Source organism: Styela clava, chromosome 6, assembly GCF_964204865.1.
Source record: "Styela clava chromosome 6, kaStyClav1.hap1.2, whole genome shotgun sequence".
NCBI classification, from domain to species: Eukaryota; Metazoa; Chordata; class Ascidiacea; order Stolidobranchia; family Styelidae; genus Styela; species Styela clava.
Window position 1 is genome coordinate 3,787,191 of NC_135255.1, and position 14,453 is coordinate 3,801,643.

Genomic DNA, 14,453 nt, shown 5'->3' on the forward strand with positions numbered 1-14,453 from the left:
ATGTTTATTCAATTTATACGGACCATTAGGCAATTTGAGCTTGAGGGTCACTGGCCTTTACAAAAATTCTCGATAACGACCTATATTTTTCATCTTTATATTTCGTTTTTTTTTTTAATTTCATTTTAATGGGTCCGTGCTTGTTTCAATTAGGGTGGTTTTTATTATTTTGCTCAATCAGAAAGTAATAATGTTCAATCACATTTTTTTATTTCAGATGATATTTGTATGAATTTTGAAGAAATGATAGATACTGATTATCATACAAATTCAAGGCTTGTTTTTCGATGTCTCTCTCTAGTCGTAATGTGTTTTATGCATTTCCTAACAATGGATTGTTTTTAAGTACAAATACTTGACTGATTTAGTGTTTGTTGGAACTGACTGTAAAGTTGAGGATTATTGGATGTTCATAATTCATTTATAGTCAATTTTATACAATTTATCAAAAGTCTTTTATTTTTCTTAATAGAAGTGTAAGTGAGTATTTAATGTAAATATTATTCAAGGTATTTGAAAAACATGGTCAAATTAGGAAATAAAAAAAGGAAATTAGTCTTGGATATAAAAATTGAAAAATTGTGAAAATATTAAGATATGAACATTCAAGTAGTAACTCCTTTAAACAATATTTGAAATTATCAGCATATGTTGAAATTGTTGGCCATATTTTTTCCCATTTATCAATAATTAATACTGTATGTATCTTGTACTCTGATATGACTAATGTGCACTTGTCTCTTTCTATTTTCAGTACACTAACGCTGTATGTATCATTTTCATCATTTTGTTATACTACTGTATTTTAATAATCAAACAATGGTGCCTCTGTTTGAAATGACATATATATTCAAGTTTCAGATTTTATTTAGAAAGTTTTTTTATTGAGTTTCAAACGATCAACGTTTCAATTTTGTGTCTGCACCACTGAAGTCGACAAACAAAATTCTGGTCAACATTTCAAATTAGTTCATTGTACATTCTGTATCTTCTTATTAGTTATTTCATTCTGACTTAACCCTCTTTTTCCGCTGGTTACAATCGACTTTTTGTACCATTTTATAATATGTAATGACTAGTTAACCAAACGTGCCAGGAACACCCCTTATATCTCTTTGAAAAGCCTATTTTCGCGTCTTCCTACTAAAACGCGCCCAGATGACGTATCCGCAAACTGTTCGACCTTACCCGGTAAGAAGAGAGAAATTTCAAAAAATTTTGAGAGATTGTGCCACACTCTCATCGCTCCGATGAACACGAGTTACAAAGAAACAAGATTTAAGCGCTCTGCTCAAAGAGCAGTCACCTTTGCAGAAAAACCAGACTCAGCTTCGCAAGCGAAGCGAAACGCGAAATATTCAATGATATGTAAGAGCATGTTCACGATAGTTGTCTGGAATCTTTGTTTGTTTATTATGTGCGCGAAATTGTTTCCCGCTCGATCAAATGACTTATCTTTGAAGTAATGACAAATACTTTCGTGTATCTCTAAGCTTTGAAATACCTACACAAATAAAATTCACCTAGTAGTAGAATAAAAAATTTACAAAAAAAAAAATTTTGACGGATCAAGCACGGATCATAGTTGGAAGCCAAAAATGATTTTAGTTAGTGCGGGAATACTTCACAAAACATGAACATAAACGTAAAATAGTCCGAAAATAACTATTATTGTCATATTATGACCAAGGATGGTAGTACGAATATATATATCATTAGGAAAAAGAGAGTTAAGACTGCACACATTCAATAGAATGGCTGGCATTCTAGATATTCTGTTTGCAAGTCATTTTATTATTCTGAGATATTGGGTATATTTTACTAGGTTAAATTTATCATAAACCCATAACTTTTAATTTGTAAGCTGTGAAAGTGAAATACAGGGAATCAATTATTTTTAATTTTAATCAAACAATTTGGTAGCCTCCTTCCTCTAATCATGAATTTATTCTTGTTATATTCATTGTGCTGCTGCTAAGTCTAATTATCATGAATTTTTAATTAATTTAGAAAGCTTGGTGAAATTTATAAAAATTTAGCGAAGGTTGTTACATTATCTTAACATAATTTAATTCTTAAGTATTTTTTTTCCCTGAGACAGAACTTTGATTGTGTTTGTCACCACATCTTACAACAATGTGATAAAACCCATTTTTGTCATGGTTTTCAAACTTGTTGTAACTAAGGTAAAATGACAACCACAGTATTCCTGTTAGGAGTCGCAAATTTTTTCGTTATTGTCTAGGCCTTGCCTGCAAAGGCAATATGCTATGTGCATGGCTGCCTTATGGATTTCAACAAAAACCATTTTTGTAAATATCAAATAAAAGAACTTTAATATTTTTACAGTGCTGCTATGCGTACATTCCTGTCATTCATTTTACTTATCACTGCTAACAATATCTTGCTATCGCTGTATTATTGTTTATATTCTGAAATACCGTCACTACTTTGCACTTATGGATCAAAAAACGCTTTCTTATAAAATCAATGTACTGTAGAATCTCTGTTGGATAACTTTCATTCATGCTATTCTTTTATAAGCTAACTGCCTCTCATACTGTATAAATTAATTATGAAACTAACTTTTTTTGTATCATTTTTTCTGCTTGCCGCTGCTCAAGTTTTGTAATTGGTGCACTCCCATTTGCCCAGTAATATTGATATTGACTTCAAACATAGCTTATTACCGATGAGTATTTCTTGATTTACAAGTGACACTGACTTTTTTCATTTCAATGTTTTATGACTTTCAAGTTGAAATATTGAATTGTGAAACCATTGGCAAATCATATTTTTGTTTTTCAGAAGATTAAAGTCTTATTGTTACATTGTTATATCTAATGAAATGTTACAGGAGATTAGTATTTTGAAAAACCGCTCAGTTTTTAATATTAAGTTGCGATTAGAAAAACAGTTTTTTATGTTTACTAATTTTCATAGTTAATTACAGTAACGGATATTTTTTCTATACCCTTTGAAGTTTTCTCAACTTTTTACAATCAATTTTACAAACAATTAGATAATCAGAAGCACTTCCTTTATATTAAAACTTGAACCTTAGTCTATATCCATACACAGTATTATACAATAGCATGGCAATATTACAGTTTTGCAATATATAATTTTAAAATCTTGATGAAACCCCAAGCCACTTGCAATCAAATCATGAATCTGTATTTTAATTTTAAGGTAATTTCCAAATTGCTGATTTTGTTAAGAATACTTGTTTTCTCTTTTTTTTTGATGAATATTGGGGAATTGATATAAATTTGATTCTCAATGAAACTTATCATTGAAAAATTGATAATCAACATTTATTTTCATTATGATTTGTGAATTATATTGTTTGAATTGAAAAAAAAAACTTAACATTTATAGATCCTACTGAATAAAATATATTGATTTATATTTTTAATTAATTGAACTACGTCAAAACACTGAATTAGCTGATACCACTGACAAGTTATTGCCTAATTGAGCATTGAGCAAATGTTCATTTTCTATGGTAGGTAACATACATGCTCATAATTTAGTTTCAAAAAATTCAGCATAGTATTCATAACAAACCTCTATAGCGATTTTAGTTGAATCGGAATTTAGAGGTCCATGTTTTCTCATTGGTTTACAAGTTTTGAACATTACTGCGTATGCCAAGGATCCCTCTTATGACCAAAAGTCTTTTTATTTTGTTGTACGCAAAGAATATTTCGTGATATCTAATATCAGAGTTGTGTCTTGCATTGGAAATTACTTGGTTATAATATCTCGTGTTGTTTGTAATATGTGTATTCTATGTTATCTTTGATGTATACCTTAACAGCGAAACTCAAATACCCCTCCATCTCGGAAGTGGGATTTTGAATCGTAAACTCCGATCTGCTCATCAAATATATTTCAAGCATAGATGAAGTTTAGCTCTTCTCGAGGCAATGGCATTTTTCCCCTGCTAGTTTTGCAAAGTTTATTAGTAAAGTGCTTTTCAAGTTTTCACCGATACGCTGTAACTGCTGATTATGTATTGTAAATAAAGAAATGTGGCATATATATTAAGTATATTCCTAATCATGTATGATATTTGATGAAAAATGTTTCTGTGTATTTTATTGATTGCATTCTGCTGCTTATATTTTGATTATCAACTGTTTTGTGGAATAAATTGATAAAACCAAGTGTTTGTTTGACAAGTTTGTATATGTATCGTTTTACTGAATTGGGAAAAATACACTTTCATTTTAACTCATCTGATATTGGACGGATCGTTTTTGATACTTGTAAAGATGAAACCAAAAGGCTAAAATTAACTTAAATACTATTAATTTTATTAGCTAGAGTCTAGACTACTAGAGGATTGTTGGACTCTTCGCCGCCGCATGGTGATTCACTTAACTTCTGGTTGGTCACGGCTTTCCCCACCATGATTCACTTAACTGCTGGTTGGTCACGGCTTTCCCCACCATCAAGCTCCTGCATCTGAAACAAATAACTGCCTAACTAATCCCACATCCGTCATGGACTGATAACAGGACGGAGGGTTGTGGTTATTCATACGATAAACGATCGGATTCATTTCCCTCTGGATAAATATGTAAATCCTATCCTAGATAGTAGTATTAGCCTTCAATAGCAGTCAAAAGAATCTCATAGTAGCTTAAATTATCTTATGCATGTACGAATGATTTGAGAAATATATCGAGTAAATTTGGCGACCGCTGCAATAAATTAATTAGTGGATGATTAAAATCCTTGACTAGGTATTTCAATTCATCCTTATAAAATTTCGAACCAGAGGCGTTTCGGGTTCCGCAATCGTAGGCTTGCCATCAACCTCTGCTGCGCTTCGACGGTGTTCTACATATCGCCCACGGGAGTTTACGTGTGTATTTTTTTACAGATCACGTATCGCACTTTGACTTGACGAGTTAGGGATCGTAACAGAATAAACTGCCAGAAGTCTATCAGATAGTTCAACCCTACTGCAGTCTGCAATACCGTGTAACCCCGAAAATGGGACCTATCCTGAATTTTAAAAATGATTTTATAATATGCTCTCCCCTTAAAATAAGACCTAGTCGGTTTTTTATCAAATAAGAAATTGTTATTTATAAGTAAATGGATATTGATTTCATATTTTGTATATTTGAAAATTTCGTAATTGTTATTTTTCGGAAGAAATTTGAAATGAAAGCCTGTCTTTTCTTCGAGGAAACATAGGACATAGTCAGCATTGCCGAGGGCAAAATCAACTATAATGGAATTAAGTAGGGTTCTATCGGTTCTATATATTTAGAACGGGTTTTCATTTGTATCAAATTCACTAACACGCTTCACATAAATCACAAACGTTCAAAACGTTCGACAGGCCAAATATAGCGCTCGCTGGTCGTCAGTAGCGGTGCACGTATGCTGCGATCGTCTCATCGTCTACTCTAAAACAGTAAACAAGAACGGGTTCGCGGACTCTTCACTACATTCCAAGAACAGGTTCGTGCAAAACCCATTGAACCCCACCACTGCTCATGTCCATAACTTGTATCTAAAACTTGACTTGCGTGCTGGTCCCGCGAGTAAATAAGTTTAGTGCGAAGCTGAGGGCCTTCGATTTTCATGAGCGGCCACGGGGTATCACTAAAGAACAAAATATTAATTGCGGAGCGGTTCAACGTTAACATATAGCAGTAATCATCAAGCCCATAACATCTGCCAACTCATTACTTATCGACTTTAATCGGTAAGTATGTTGATAGGTATTTGTCGGTCTGTCTGTCTGTTAGATGCACGCAATATCTCACGAAAGCGAGATTGAATCTGCTCCAGATTTTGCACGTCCGTTTATCATATCTCGGACCAGAAGCCTATTTATTTTGGGCGAATTATGTCGTATAATTAGCGAGTTATTAATTAATTAGTGATGGGACACAAGGTGTCACTATGGAGTAAGAGCGCTGTTTTGGGGGATCCCCTAACTTTCGATCGATAAGTCTTCGGTCTCTGACCGATATTCTCGTTTTTTTTTGCTGAAACTGGCTTCTCTAAATCCCGTTAATACGCGCCATATAATTTATTGTCAGACTAAACTCGTCTAAGAAATGATATCGCATATTTTTATCGCATAAATTTGTAACACATACACCAGTCTGGATTACTATACTGATTCTATTTGTGTGTTAAGAAAAATTATTAATTGTTAAGAAAATGAATAGAGTCGATATAAATTTAGAAAAATTGTAAATACAAATTCAAGAAATTCAGTTTAATAAACTTTAGTTTAGTTTGTATCCTCATGTTGGTGCTATAATATTGTACAGCATTTAGATTGGAGTTGCGTAACCTGGCCCCGGATGTCTGTAATATCTTGGCGCATACGATCACTTTCGCTCTTAAATGTTTGCGTCAAGTTTGCATCTCGATCTGTCATTGTATCATCTATTGTCTTTTTTAGTGTTTCCTCGCATTCTTGAATTTTTTTCATATTTGAATGATCAAGTGTGTCTATTTTATCCATAAGTCGATTTTCTAAACTGTTTGTTCGCTCTTGTGTAGTTCGAACTATGTCATCGCATTGTTGTTGAGAGTCTTCCAAGCCGTGCCTGAATATATGAATCAACTTGTTAAGCCATTAAATCTAAAATCGAATAAGCAATGTTCATATCTACCCCATGTTACTGGTTATTCACTTCCTTCCACCGATACTTTGCTCTATATTGCTAAGCCGTGGCAATGCTTTAAAAGTTACATTGACCGCAATGAGATCTTACGCGAAAACATTTCACAAAGTTTTGTTCTTAACGTCAATTTTAGATTTATAGGCGTTTTCGCATTTACTGTCAAATAAGGATAGATACAATGGGATGCAAAAATACCACCATGTGTCGATGGACACCAAATACTGTACATGATTGAATGAACTTTCAAATAAATAAAGTCTTTGATCTCATGTCAAATCTTTTCTGTTTACATTTGAAATACCTAAAGCAGTGTTTATCAAACTGTGTGCCGCGGCACACTAGTGTGCCGTGAGAGATTCTCAGGTGTGCCGCAGAGCTTTTTGGAATTTTAGAAAATAAGCTTCTCATATTACACATAGGCATGCATGCAACGGGAAAAACTTGAGTGCGCATTATCCATTATTAGACTGATAACATCATTGCATTTGACTTGTCGTTGTAGTAAGGGTAATTGTCACGCTATAATTGTATTGTTATGTTATAACGTATATTCAAACAAGACGTCCATGTTTAACCATGTTGACTTGCGCGCCTAGTTGGGCTAACAGGAAAGCAAGTTTGTACGAGTTTTGACTGTGCTAAATTCATCGAAGTAATCTGGCCATTTGCATCTCCATATGGCTCTGTGAAAACGGTTTTTTTGCTCTGACTGAAATTAAAAGCAAAAAAGGGATCGATGGAACCTCGTTTCAATTGTTTCTCAAAACAGGCACACACATCGAATCAACATTTGCAGAATAAAATTTGTTTAAAGCTAACTTTATTTTTTACAAGTGTGCCGCAAATTGTTTTTCATTTGCTCAGTGCGCCGCGAGCAAAAAAAGTTTGAGAACCACTGACCTAAAGTCTTGTCGGATATTTTCTTCGGCAGTTCGTACTCTCGTATCAGCTTCTCGTCGAAAATTTTCCTCCCACCGATGCTTCTCTTTGTCAATCCTCTGATCGACATCTTGTAGAATCTCACGTTGAACCTGCAAAATTGACATATGTCCCAGGAAATGCTTAAACTCCACAAAATTTCCACTGCATATTCTACAATCAAAGTGATGACATTATTTTATTGTTTTGTTTATAAACTTTTTAATCAAACCAACGATTATTTTTTTAGATGAATTGTTTGCACGACAGTGTTAACTTTAATTAATTCCAGTCTGGAACATCAGCGCTATCTACAGACATCTTTGTTAAAATGACGACGACGATTGGCGCAATGTCGATCAATATATCATATAGCCAGTGGTGGGATTCAGTCGGTTCGCACCGGTTATATAGAACCGTCTCACGGAATTTTAGAGATCAGCGAACCGGTTAGCATTACTGGTTACTGTCAATGACTTTATGTAACAGAACCAGGTGAAAAATATGACTTTTGTGATGAAACCGCTGACAAACCGATCCAACCACTGCATATAGCACGCTTCAACAGTAACGAGTCTCGTCAATGTAATTTTTTTAGTATAACGTTAAATTGAATATATATATGAAATTGAGCAGATACGAGTTATTTATTCAGCATTTTGTTCGAAGATTGGTTGATTACTACAAAGATTCCCTGTGCCAATATATCCATTCCATATATCCATTTTTTCAAAGTTCATTATAAATTTATTATTATTTTTAAATTGTTACAATCAGAACCGACTGCGATATATACACTAAATATACGGGACGCTGAAGCAAATATCATGTATCTCATTACTTTCCCCGCTCATGGTTATTTGTATACGGACAGCAAAAACAGCAGGCGCATAAATATTTCATTACATCTAACGAAGGTAACCCAAGTTTGCTGAACAATATTATATAATTCATTGCGGCATTAATTCATATTAAATTTATCTTAACTGCGATGTACATACGTTTTCGATACATTGAACCTGCGATGCTTTAAAGCATTGAATATTTAATGAATTAATTGGCCGTTTCTCGATTGTCGATGAAGTAAATTTACCCGATTGATCTTAATACGGAACACAAAATAGTATCGGGCGTTGCCATAGACGCAGTGTTGTTTTCAGTCTTACGCCCACCGCAAAAACAAAGCGTCACCGCGGATCACGAAATGTACGGATGAATCGAAATGAAAGAGTTGAAGAGCATCTAACATGATAAACGTTGTGGCATCATCTGTCCACAAATGTCATTGGTGAAAGTAATGATCGGTTGGAGTAATTTTGATCGTTAAATCGTGAAGCAAAAGCACTTGTCTTGGATTAACCTATAACTAACAACATTTTATCTTGATAAATGTAGGAGGCAAATGCGATTTATATATGGCACATGCGACATAATATTTTTAAGTAAGAATGACTTATTTATGCGATTATGCGTAATCTAGCACCAAAATGTCGCTCCCGGCTAAAACTAGTATTTTCAAGTTGAATAGAATTCGCGATTGATGTGTCATATTTCACAGTATATAAAAGCACGAAAACTAAATATATCTATCAAAACCATTAATCGCTTGAAAAATTTATGGTTTGTGATGCAATTCTTCAATTGATGAGCTCTTTTCAAATTTGTTTACGATATATTAGAATAACATAACAGTTGAATTGTCTTAAAAATAACCTTTTTTAGAGTTATATTCTTACCCTGCCCAGTTCCGATTTAAGAATTTTGTTGAAACTATCTTCAAATTCTTTTTGAACTTTTGCTACTCGGTTTTCAAAAGGTTCTCCGTTTGTCAAACGTTTTTCTAATTCTCGTGTGAGATTATCTTCCGTTTTTTCGAGGTCCACTTTTAATTCTCCTGAAAAATGAGTTTTTGTACGGTAGTTTGTAAAAATCAGTAATCTCTAGATCAAGCCGAAACACTACGTTATTTAGATGTTAATTGGAAAGCCCTCGCAAATAAGTAATGTTCTTTAAACAATTCTAATACATTATTTTACTTTCTTGTTGGGCATTGGTAGATTTTGTCTACTTTGATTGTAGTGGTATAGGGGATTGGTCGAACTATGTTTGGTTTTGTATGTCAAATTGGTTATCTCGGGTACTATCCAATTATGACGGTGGACTTTGTTGATGTCACAAATATATTCTCGGGTTCAAGCCTTCATACCTGTGGAATAAATAGGGGATGCAATGCAGACCCGGACATATTGGTGACCGGGCTTATCAAATCTAATTGATCGAAAATTTCAAAATAAATAAAAAAATATTCCAATTCTGATTTCAGAATATAAATTATCTTCAACGCTATCTCGTACTTGTAATTGACTTTAAGTCGTGTTTAAATGGACGGCAGCCTTCATAAAATGGATCAATTTTGTGTGTTGTGAGTCGATAAATCAATATTATTTACAGCTCATTACACAGCGCAAAGTTGTTTCCTGGAGTAGTCTCATAAGTACTCGTCTGATGGTTAAATCCCTTAAAATTAGGCGATTTTCCCTATAATTGCATGTACCACTCATCTAATTAGGTTAAGGATTATTTCTATCAGCTAAATGTATATTATATTTCGACCATAGATATTGCCATTACGCCACTGTAATATTGATCGCAAAATTTGGCTAACTTGAGGGAATAAAAACTATAAATCTCGGCACTCCAGAAATGTGTGTACCAATAAAGAGGTAATTAATTTTGATCTGATCTCAAGATAAAATAGCGTTTTTACTATTCTTATTAAAGTAATAAATTATCATGTTTGAAACTGATGTCAGCCTGTGATATATTTGAAAAACGGTTTCAGATATTTTATCAAGTATAAGTATCGGAATAACGATCGGGATCGATATAGATTTTAGCGATATCGAGTTTGTATCAATGAAAAATAAGTTACCGGTATATACGACAAAAAGATTGGAAAATCTATTTGTCGGTATTGAAAATAATATGTACAGCAAGAGCTAAAGTAAAAATAGTAGTAAAAATGCTTTTTGCACTTCGCAAATTGCGTTTTTATCCTGCTCTTTCACAGAGCGCTCGTGTATCGATTTAAATTTCCTTTCTATTTTATTAGCGTCGTTTGATAACTTAATTTCACGCTAATCTTACTACGTTTATCAAATAAAATATTCAAAGTAGTCCTCTGCGTTTAATTTAGCCGTTCCATGGCCGAGCAGTCCGATTTTAGAGATGGAAATCTTCGAGCGCCTTTGAGGCGCTTGCCCGTGACTTCCACACAAGTTAATGTACAAGCTAGCAACGTGACAAATTAGCAAGCATAAATTAAAAGCAAAAGTTAGTTTTTATGAGTGTGATTACATAGTTTTTTATGAGTTACTGCTTTGACCCAACTATGTTAAAATCAAAATGAATAGATTTCAAGAACAAATCGCAATGCAATATATCGGGTTCGGTGGTGAGTTGGCTTGAATGTAACAAAAGATACAATTTATTATAAAAAAAACTAAACAGAACGTATATACTAACCTTTTATTGAATGTCTTTCCTGATTTATTCTATCTTGAAGAACCAATAAGATGTCTTTTCTAGTATCGACTAATATGTTATCGAGTACCGCACGAATTTGCAATTTCAATTCTTCTTGTCTTCTCTGGGCAATCAGTGCTCTTTCTTCTTCATGTTGCTTCACTCTGGAACATATAAAAATTGAAACTTTTTTATTAAAGAGCAGACTCAATTTTTTTCGTAGAACCCGAAAAAAAATGCTTATAATCTCAAAACACCTGACCCAAATTCTTTGAGGTAGGCCACAAATTTTGAATAATTCCATACATTGAAAAGCGATATACCTATTTGACAGAGCAATTTGTTCTACATTATATTTTTGCTAAACATTTTTTTTTACTTATTTTAAACTCAAGTCCAAACCCCAAAGGCCAGTCGACTGAGTGTAGAATGTTGTAAACGTATAAAATAAGCGATGGAAGCTTGCAATAACATGATCAAAATATTATTTCTAGTTTTATAAGCCTTGAATTTCAATATAACCCTCCAGTTTTTCAGTTTGGGATACTCAATATTTGCAACTGAGAAATGCGCTCATTTATCATTCAAGTGTGGTCCTGTATCCTGATCAAATAATATCGACGAACTAACAAATAAGTAGGTGTTGATGGATCGGGTTATGCATGCGCGGGATGGATCAAAAGCTTCGGCTTGTTTCTAATCAGAAACTATTATCTGAATTTGAAACAAATGCAACGTAAAATCATTTCTATCGTTTCAATCATGGCTTCAAACCCTCATCGAAGCATTTACCATCGAATAATCTTCATAGAAAAGAGAGGGGGCGAAACATTCTGCACTAGATTAAATGTAATTGTGACCGATGGTGACTTTCTATTAACTTTCGACAGTAAAGTACACAACAGAGTTAGGGAAAAATGGAGATTAATGCGCTATTAAATTTTTAAAACTAACTGAAGCATTGCCAAGTAAACAATACAAAAAGTTCTTATCGAGGTATTTTATGCATGAAAATATTTTGAGCTTTAACGCATTAGAAACAAAAAAACTCACTGGCCAGAAAATCTAAATCGCAGGACTGCTGGGGTAGAATTTGAGATTAAAATAGACAAACATGGGTTATACTCGAAGCATTACTTCAAATCATTAATTATTTACAATGGAGCTCACACAAGTAATTAATTAGATTATTTCAAATTTTGAACCTACTCAGCTATTCGTAATTTCAGATTTGGGCCAGCTTTTAGCTTTTCTGTTCTGGTTTTGTTCGGGTTTGGTATTCAATAAATAAACCCGCTTATTTTTTACTGTTCTTACATTCGCTATGATTAATTTCCCATGTATATAATTTGTACATATTTAATACATACATAAATATATAATAAAAATCACCATGCTACATTACATTTATCAATTGTACGACCGATTAAAATGAAACTATTTTAAACTTTTTTGCTTAAATTCTGTCCAAATAGGAGATTTTATTTTTACAATAATGCAACATACATGATCTTGTTTGATATAACATATTAATTGATATTGCATTTGATATCCATGCATTTACTAGGTTATATCAACTAATTACTTTAGCAAATTAGTATTTATATTCGTAATATTATTTTTTAGTTTTAGTACAATTTCCAATAATTTGCATTCATAATAGGTTACGCTTACATCAAAGAAACCCAAACAAGAAAATAAATTAGTTTTAACGTAACTCATTCATTTGTATTGATCGACCACCCTTAACACATAATTATAATATTTAACGGGTTTGCAGAAAATAATTGTTTGTAGCAGAAATTATTTTAGTCCTTTGCTTAGGTTTTCCATACCTTGTTTCTCGTACTTTTCTTCGTTGTTCTTCAGCTGCCTTTTTCATCGTTGAAAACCTATTTGGTGATTTGGATTCTTCAATCAAATCTCCAGATAATTGTGCACTCAGGCCATTTACTGGAGTTTCACCCCTGGATCTTCGGGCCGGGGTACCCTCTGGAGCTCCTCTTCCGGTGCGAGACCTCGCCGAATTTTGAGAACCGAATCCATCCATATTTGTTGAAGGTTCTTTGTGATCCTTGACTGTTCCTTCAGACGGAGGGAACTTCATAAGTAACTTATTGTGTTTTTGCAATTTTTTGGCATTCAGAACAAGCACCGTATTGATTTTTTATAATTATGCTTATATCTATGAAAAACAATATTGATTAATATTTATTATGCTACAGTAACATCGAGCTTTTTGCAGTTTGCTTCAATTTTCAAGCTGATATACATTAATATGTATATGTGCGTTACTATTTTCAATCTTAGAATCTTATTGTAACAAATATATATTACCATCACAAGAAGCCAATGTTTTGTAAATTAAGCGATAAAACGCATTTCCCAAGACCTTACAATTTTTCATTTACACGAATTAACTTGCTAATGTTACGCATTGCTACACATCGCTCCCCATTAATTTGGTATCTTTCTCTTTCGCTTGAATCAATATTGTGATGGTGTGGTCTCACATAATTTTAAAAGTATTTTCAAAGACTCGGGCATGATACTTAACGAAGTTAATCAATATATAGAGCCACGGCATGCATCCTAGCAGCGCATCTCCTCATTATATTACCTAATAATATGCTAAGACATTATATATAATCGGGTATGCATGGCCGCACATGATTTAGTAATAAAGATTGCGTTAAAGTGGCCCCCTAACTAGCGCGATCTGTAGAAAGCATCTTTTGAACGGAAATGAATTAATTCTTGTATCAAACCATTTACAACAATTCTATTTTTATTCACCTAAAGAGTGGAGGTAATTAAGCTAACTTTTCACCACCTTGGTACCGATATTGCGTGGTAAAATATATCCATAATGCGTGAAAAGTAATTTACTCGCGTCACAATTTTTAGACAAAATAAAAAAAAATCGAAGAAAAATTATTCAACAGTATATTATTACCAACTTGATACCAACCAAATTGGTTGGTTTTGCCACTCACCAGTCTCGATCACAGTAAACCTCACAACAGTAAACTCTTATTGTCAACCTACACGAATGGATGAAGGACAGGCCGACTACATTTCCTTCTTCGCCATACGCTCCTCACTTCATATGATATTGTTCGCTAAACATGAAGCTTCTTGCACACTGTAAATTATTTATGACGTCAAAATGTACTTTATTGTTTTACGTCACAATTGATCAAACTTTAATAAAACGAAGAACTAAAAAATGACAAATTGAAAACTTTTTGGTGATTCATATTAAGCGATCAGGGACTTCCAAGAGATATTTGCCCATGTTCGCACTGACCCTCACGATCTATCACTAACGATGAAGCGTGA

General features: G+C 33.4%; 2 protein-coding genes across 4 annotated transcripts in view; one reads left to right on the forward strand and one right to left on the reverse strand.

Moving 5' to 3' along the window:
- The window catches only part of LOC120331642 (diacylglycerol lipase-alpha-like), a 25,707-nt gene extending 21,534 nt beyond the window's left edge, over positions 1 to 4,173 (forward strand). For all 3 annotated transcript variants that reach the window (XM_039398757.2, XM_039398759.2, XM_039398758.2), the window contains one exon: positions 218 to 4,173. The gene's annotated coding sequence lies outside the window, so the exon portion shown is untranslated. The remainder of the gene's footprint in view (positions 1 to 217) is intronic.
- Positions 4,174 to 6,136: 1,963 nt separating this feature from the next.
- On the reverse strand, positions 6,137 to 14,236 carry LOC120331010 (uncharacterized). The gene is made up of 6 exons (XM_039398026.2): positions 14,108 to 14,236; positions 12,947 to 13,196; positions 11,112 to 11,275; positions 9,323 to 9,480; positions 7,569 to 7,699; positions 6,137 to 6,590 (listed from the first exon to the last, which is right to left on the reverse strand). Exons 2-6 carry the CDS (start codon positions 13,159 to 13,161, stop codon positions 6,293 to 6,295), a joined length of 966 nt encoding a protein of 321 aa, XP_039253960.1. The 5' UTR covers positions 13,162 to 13,196; positions 14,108 to 14,236; the 3' UTR covers positions 6,137 to 6,292.
- Between the last annotated feature and the right edge of the window lie 217 nt (positions 14,237 to 14,453).